Source organism: Aulonocara stuartgranti (genome assembly GCF_965226115.1).
Source record: "Aulonocara stuartgranti genome assembly, chromosome: 15".
NCBI classification, from domain to species: domain Eukaryota; kingdom Metazoa; phylum Chordata; class Actinopteri; order Cichliformes; family Cichlidae; genus Aulonocara; species Aulonocara stuartgranti.
This window is the reverse complement of record NC_138951.1, coordinates 27757501-27765141: the sequence shown is the minus strand read 5'-3', so window position 1 is coordinate 27765141 and position 7641 is coordinate 27757501. Positions and strand designations below refer to the sequence as shown.

The 7641-nt window shown below is 45.2% G+C and overlaps 1 protein-coding gene across 3 annotated transcripts; it reads left to right on the top strand.

Annotated features, from left to right (window-relative positions):
- Positions 1 to 210: 210 nt before the first annotated feature.
- Positions 211 to 4258, top strand: gpr132b (G protein-coupled receptor 132b). Of its 3 annotated transcripts, none has more exons than XM_082505832.1 (3): positions 211 to 380; positions 1165 to 1206; positions 2653 to 4258. In XM_082505832.1, exon 3 carries the CDS (start codon positions 2658 to 2660, stop codon positions 3720 to 3722), a length of 1065 nt encoding a protein of 354 aa, XP_082361958.1. In that variant the 5' UTR covers positions 211 to 380; positions 1165 to 1206; positions 2653 to 2657; the 3' UTR covers positions 3723 to 4258. The 3 variants fall into 3 exon arrangements, with proteins under 3 accessions (XP_082361958.1, XP_082361959.1, XP_082361960.1); XM_082505833.1 differs by having other exon boundaries at positions 1103 to 1206; XM_082505834.1 differs by lacking the exon at positions 1165 to 1206.
- Positions 4259 to 7641: the final 3383 nt, after the last annotated feature.

Genomic DNA, 7641 nt, shown 5'->3' with positions numbered 1-7641 from the left:
CTTTGAAGAGCAAACATTCAGATATTTATCGAGTTTTCAGGCCAAACATCGATATTTTTCACTCCGCTGGCTCTGAATGTTGGCGCTTCCTTCTTATTTTACACGTGTTGTACAGGTTTGTGTTTACAGCCCCGTGCATTTTATGAGACTCCTCGTGCTGCCAGCAGGCGGCGCGCGGTCGCGGTTTCACGTCATTGAGGAGACTGAACGCGTGTAGGCTGGCGTTTATCGATGGTCTCCGATAACAGACGAAAACGAGGTGTCGATGAGACGGTTAGGAGTCACGTGACTCTGCGGGACGTCACTGAGCATCACTTCGTTAAGGAGCAGCACGAGGACAGACGCAAGCTTCACCTGAGGACAGCAGGCAGCGCGTGCAGGTACAGAGACATACACTTACTGCAAATACACTGTAGTGCTGCCAGGTTTATTAGACAGAGTACTTCATTCTGCTGTAATAGCATTAAAGTCACTTGGTGTACTTCAAATATTCTGAGTGTATTTTCAGTTCACGTAGTACTGCAGTATACATAGTACTGTACAGAGAGGTTACTGATGAAGAACCAGTATTATTGATCGAGTTATTAATCCAGTCGATCGATCAGCGGGACACACAGCTGATCGAAATATTCGTTTAAAGTGAGTCAGTCGGTGATGAAGAGGAGGATGAGAACAAAGAGCATCAAATATTCACACTGAACCTCAAGTGCAGCCTTGTCCCTGGGCTCTTTGTTCCTGTTTCTCTAGTGACTCTGAAACACGCCAAAGATAACGCAGTGTGACATAGAGCTGTCAGCAGAAGAAGAAACAGCTCTTCTTGTAGTATGTGTAAGAGTAATAACAGAAGATAGTTGATTGGTTAATAATGTAACAATAACTGTAGTACTGAGTACTTGTGTATTTTTACTGCAGTAACAAATGAGTACTTTAATGTACACTTTAAACTTGCCGTGCACTTAGAGTACTAATAGTGCATTGTACACAGTACTTCTGCAGCTCTCCTTTGAAGTACTGTTACAATGACTTTATGTGTGAACTGATGAGGGATCAGTATGGAGGTGAAGTTATCGATCGCCATTTCAAGTATGTATTCCTGTGTCAGGTGTGTAAAGGGGAGGAATCAGCTGAGACCTCTGATTGATGGATTCTGATTGCACATTTCAGACTCATTATATTCCCGGAGGAGGAAGAGGAGGATCATTTCAGGTAAACTGTCTTCTCTGAGTACATTGCACTCTGTGGAGTGCTCAGATTGAAACCACAGAAAAAGAAAGCTTACCTAGCCAGACCCAGAGATGCGTGGTTTCCATGCGCCGATGAGGTGAGGTTTCAGCATGACAGACGTGAGAACCATTATTGTGGCAAGGTTTCCTGCAGCAGTTTCCTGTGCAGGCTCACTTCAGACAGGAAGTCATCTCATAATCGTGATCAGTCAGCCTGATGACCAATCGATCAGGTGGTATAAAGGTCAGAGGAAGCTAACAGTGTCTGACTGCGCCCACAGGAAAGATTCAGGTCGCTGATGAACTCGCTGATGAGTTTATAAACAGCGAGCACAAAAAACCCCTTTAAGACCCTTTAAGAACCCTTTAAGATTTAAAAAAACAACGTGTGAACACCTAGAAACAGATTCAACCTCTGACGATGTCTTGTATGAATTGACATGACTTTATTTCATGACCTCGGAGGAACTTTTCCTTTTTTTAATGAACATGAGCAAATCATGAAAATCTGCATACTTGAGGCTGGAGAGCATAAATAAATAGTCCCAGACCTGGATCTGGAACAGGTCGGCTCACCTTAAAGTGAATTCATTACCTCCTGATAACAGCTCAGTCCTGATACAAGTCCAGAAATCCCAAATTTACCTGCAGGCAGCTGGTGATCCAGCTTTCAGAATTTAGATGGTTAAAAGCTCCTTTACGACACTGAAGGTTTTTGACTTTAGAAGGAAGGGGAAGTGAAATTTACTTTACAGTCTCAAATTCTTTCAGGGTTTAGTTTATTTTAATCTCATTTAACAGATTTCTGATCACCTGGTTTATTCTTGCTTTGCGGCGCTCACCAGTATGGCTTTAACTCTTTGTCACAGATCAGCCACTCAGCCTGCGCTCGTCTGTGAGGGGAAAGTTCTTTTCATTCAAGTATGTAGTGATGAATAAATCAAGTTTCAGAATAAGAGTGTGGGTGAGATGTGAGAGCTCAGACCTTTTTTTAATGATCGAGCTGTTTTTGGCCTCAATTGGTGTTAAAATCATGCAGAAACCAAAAGGCCTGTGTTCTTTATCCCCACTCTCTCCATTGAAGGTCATTATTCAGGGCTGTGCCAGGTGTTATATGAATTGTGCAGCCCACATACAGCAGCTGAAAACCTCCTCTCAGACCGCCGTTTGATTGACACCTTCAGGTGCTTTTTCAGCGTGACACTGATCAGAGCAGCTCTCGCTGCTGAGCATGCTCAGCTGGGTCGGATTCTGCTGCCGTCTCCATGGATCCTGTCTGACCTTCTTGTGTGATTCCTTTCACTGTGCTTTAAGTTACGTTTTTATTTATGCTGATATCAGTCTTTGAGATACAGCCAAAGACTCTGATTGGCTGTATCTCTCTGCAGATGATTAGCCCTGGGCTCTGATTGGTTGTCTCTCCCCGCAGACATCATGCTGGCAGTCACCGAAATGGTGACCCAGACGACCAATCGAAGTGACCTGAACTGCACGCTGCCGCATGATGAGGGCCGCCTACCGCTGGTGCTGCTGTACAGCGCCGTGCTGCTGGTCGGTCTGCCCGCCAACCTGTTGACAGTCCTCCTCACGGGGTTGCAGGTGCGCAGGAAGAATGTGCTGGGCGTGTACCTGTGCAGCCTGTCGGTCTGTGACCTTACCTACCTGGGGACGCTGCCGCTGTGGGCGATCTACGTGAACAGCGGTCACAGGTGGCCATGGTCGTCAGCGTTCTGCAAGCTGACGGGCTACATCTTCTTCAACAACATGTACATCAGCATCTTCCTGCTTTGCTGTGTCTCCTTCGACCGCTGTGTCGCCGTTGTCTACAGCCTGGAGTCCCGTGGCCTGCGACGGCAACGCCACGCCGCCTTTGTCGTTCTCGCTATCATCCTGGTGGTGGCCATCGGACACGCCCCTGTCTTCACCATGAAGGAGGGCGCCACAGAGGGTTCGCATCACTGCTTCGAGCCGAGTCAGAGCAGCGCGATGGTGACAGGGTTTTACTACGCTCGCTTCGTCATCGGCTTCCTGCTCCCGCTGCTGTTGCTGGTGGTCACCAACTGCGGCATCCTGGCTAATGTGCAGCGCAGCACAGGGCTGCAGTCGGCACAAAAACGCCGTGTCCGGCAGTTGGCCGTGGGTGTGGTGGTTCTGTTCCTGGTGTGCTTTGCCCCATACCACATCATCCTACTGGTCCGAGGCATCATCTTCCACTTCCCGTGGCTTGACAACTGCTCGTTTCAGAAGGCCATGTACACACCCTACACCATATCGCTGGGCCTGTCCACCATCAACAGCGCTGTCAACCCAATCCTGTACGTCTTGTCAAGCAACAACATTCGAAAGGATCTACGGCGAGGACTTGCACAGGTCTGTGGCAGAGTGCTGGTGAGAACTCCGTCCAACACCAGCCAAAACAAAATCCAGCCGATCAACAACTCTTTAGAGCTCAACACGGGCAGTGAGAGGCTGGCAGCAGGAAAACCACCCGGGACCTGAGGTAGCGGTTCCCCAACACTGCAGTGTCCTGAGGTGACCGCAGAGGACCAGGACCAAGAACCGGGGGACTTTGAGTGCTACGCATGCACAGAAAAACAAAAACAGAAATGTTTGGAACAAGAACTTTAGAGACAGAAGCTAGAGTAAAGAAGGTGACACAAACACGAGGACTTGAATAAGGCCTGAGAGACGTTGATCTGTGATGTTGCAGTGCTCTGTGTGCACTGCTGTGTTGCACACTGTCAGCCTCCCTGCTGCCACGTGTTAGACTGAAACAGCAGCATCGTACCTGATGGCCGAACACCTAGTGCGTGGCCACTCCCGCAGACACAGAAACATGTAACTGCATCTCAAACATTCACACCTGCAGGGTGTGAATGTTTTTACTGTAGCACTTCAACCGGACAGACAGGTGACCTCACATTATTGTTTTCTCTGAACCGTAGCTACATCACACACCTGGTCTCACAGTTTTTAAACTGTATTCAGTGAATGGCTAATGTCTTCTGTCATCATTAAAAAATGTAAATTTTTCATTTTCACTCATGTGGACTTTTTTAAAGCAATTTGACTGAAATGTAACCGTGATCAGTTTCCAGTAGCAGGACACAGACAGAAATTTGCATAGTAAAGAAATTAGAATATAAAAAAGGGGGGAAAGAGAATGCGAATAGAAGCATAAGGATAAATATAGCATATATACACATATATAAATACAGAATATATAAATAGGCAGTGAAAAATACTCATTAATGAGATGTAGCAGCCAATTGTCTATTGCACTTTTCAACTATTGTGCAAACACTACAGCTTAGTTGTCCCCCCCCATATAACCATCGTATGATCACGTGACCTAAACCACCTCCATTTCCTCAATCAGATAACGAGAGTATCAGAGAACCTGGAGAATAATAACCCAATGCTGGAAGCATAAAACTACAACACCCAGAAGACGGACTACAAAATGCTGACATTACAGTTTTGTTTTTTTTAAGAACAACTTTATTTATACAGAACACATGTCAGCGTCCACGCTAGGAAAAGTTTACAGAGCGCAACATTAAAACACATTAACATTAACAGAACCACATTAGAAATGAATAAAGATAATAAAAACAGAAAGCTGTGAGTCCCACTGAAGGCTCCACCCACCCTGACCTCTGACAACTAAGAGAGTGAACAGTATTGTGTCCAAAAAGAAGCTCAGATAAACAGAATTATAAGCTTCAGGTGCGTCAGGCATTTATCAACAAATCTGAGTTGCTGATAGTTTTTTCTTTTTTAATCTGATGGAGTGCTACTATGAATTATGGGATGGAATCGTCTCATCATCATCACCTCTTCACTGATTGGCTGCGATCACCCACAAACTAACTAAAAATAAAATGGAATCACTTCCTGTTTAATCTGATGGCTGGTGACAGTGAAGTTTATTTTGTAGTTTTAATATTCAGGAACTTTATTTTCTGTCACATTGAGACTTTTCAGGGTCACAGATAAGGTGAGAGTGGATGGCAAGTTGGATGTGCCTTACATCAGTGATCACAAAGATAATTCTATGAAGAACTCAACAAAAAGCACGAGAGAGGGTTCATCAAGAGGTGAACACACAGGAAGTCGACTGCTTCAGAGCAGCATGCGTCTGTGGTTAACACTGTGCATGTGCATGGAGGCGTTTGAGTGGAAACAGGAAGCCGCAGAGAGTGCGAGACTGCAGAAAAGAAGAAGTCCCAAGAAAATTCAGCAGGTGTGCGAGCAGCTGCTCCTGCCAGACAAGAGTTGAGAGGGGAAAAAAAAGGACTATTAGAGTGAGGCTCACCTGAGACGCACCTACGTGCAGTCCGCAGGTGATTCAGCTTTTTATTTGTAAACGTCCAGTAAACTCAAACTTTGTGACGTGAATAAACAGATGTGATGCCAGAGGCAGGCTCGAGCTCCAGGTTCATCACGCCATTGTAGAGGGAGCAGCAGGAAGTCTGACCTCATTCCTGCTCTGCTGTGATTGGGTCTGTTGTTGCACTTCTGCCTCTGAGACGCTTTGATTGGCCGAGCTCCTGGAAGGCAAATGCTCAGCCTCATTAATGTTTAAGCAGCCTGTCAGACAGCACCCAGGGGAAATGAATCATTGAAGCTGACCTGAATAAGAACAGCAGCACCCATGGAGCAATTAACCAGAGTCAGAATTAACAGGAAGGTGGAGCTTTTCGGCTGATGCTCCTGTTGATCAGGCCAATCACCTGTCTGTAAACACATACCTGAGAGCTACTCTTTAAACGTAGTCAGTTTGGCCCGAACCTGCTTCCACTCAGATCACAGGTTATGTCCAAACCCCGGAATCAGGCCAATCACCTGTCTGTAAACACATACCTGAGAACTCTGTTTCCATGGTAACTCATTAGGTTGCTTGTTGATCGCTCTAAGAAAGAACTGCATACACACGTGTGCAGGTTTGCCTTTAATGACTTTGGTTTTATTTTGTATCAGAGGTGTCAAACATGAGGCCCGGGGGCCAGAGTTGGCCCACTGTCTAGAGCTGATTGGACATTTGGTGGCTCGATCCCATGACGAGATACTAAAGCTGAGTTGCTCTCTGACACATCCATCGGAGCATGAGCATTCCAAAGCACTGAAGCATACAGGTGTTTGAATTAGTGCTGTCAAAATGAATGCGTTAACGCAGATTAAGCAGTCATCACGATTAACGTGATTGTCAAAGGAGCTTGCAAAGAAAAGCGTCTGGACTTCTTTAAGTTACTTGAAGACGTTTCACCTCTCATCCGAGAAGCTTCTTCAGTTCTAAGGTCAAATGGTGGAGAGTCCCAGATATAAACCTAGTGAGAGTATCCCCCCACAGAGGGACAAAAGGACCCCCTGATGATCCTCTAATCGCCAGAGCCAAGGTGTGAAACTGGGTGTGGGTCCCAATCAGCCAGAGTTTCGGGTGAGTTCATTGTGAAACCTGGCCCCACCTTATCATGCGAATTCCTGAGATCAGATGGCCCAGGATGTGAGTGGGCGTTAAGGCGTCTGGGAAGGGATCTCAAAACTGGATTATAGATGGCAGAGAGTTTTTGTCGTAAACCACCGCCTCTGTTCAAAGATGGTCGCTCACAGTGGACATAGATGGCTTCTTTCACTCCTCTTTCAAACCATCTGTCCTCTCTGTCCAAAATGTGAACATTGGCATCCTCGAAAGAGTGTCACAGACAGATTAACGTGATTTAAAAAAATTAACGCTATTAATGGATCTGTAGTGCAGAAGGACTCAAAATCCCTGAAATGTTTCTGTCAATGCATTTCGGGCAGTTTGTCCAAGTAGAGTTACCTTCGCACATGCGCAAATGGGCAGTAGATCTAGTAGTGACAGGTAGCTGAACCAATCAACTCAATTTGGAAGATGATAAATGCACATTGGCCCTCTTGATGGGAAATTTGAGTATTAAAATAATAACAAGAGTTGACCGGCAAAGTATTATGCACATTGTGCAAGAAGGAATTTTCTTTTCACCGAGCTTAAAATATCACATTGATGTGAAGCATACGTTAGCCGGGCATGCTGCTAAGATTTTGGCTAATGCGTCACCCAGCTTGCGACAAATCACTCACGGAGCATCAGGGGGCTCAGTAAGTCTACCTCGGAAATAATGACTGACACAATTGCCAAGTAGATTGCAACAAACTGCAGACCTATTAATATCATTGAGAACATGCGTTTTACATAGCTTTGGTTCCTCATCTCAAGAATGACAGAGAGAGAGTGGATAAATGTTTACAGTTTTTTGTTAAGATAAATGCTCAATAAACATGTTAAGTGCGTATATTTCCCCCCAGCACTTAAAAAAATAAAAAATAAAAATATATTCAATCAAATATTAGTGTATACTTACCTATTATTATTAAAATATAGGTTTTTAAAAAA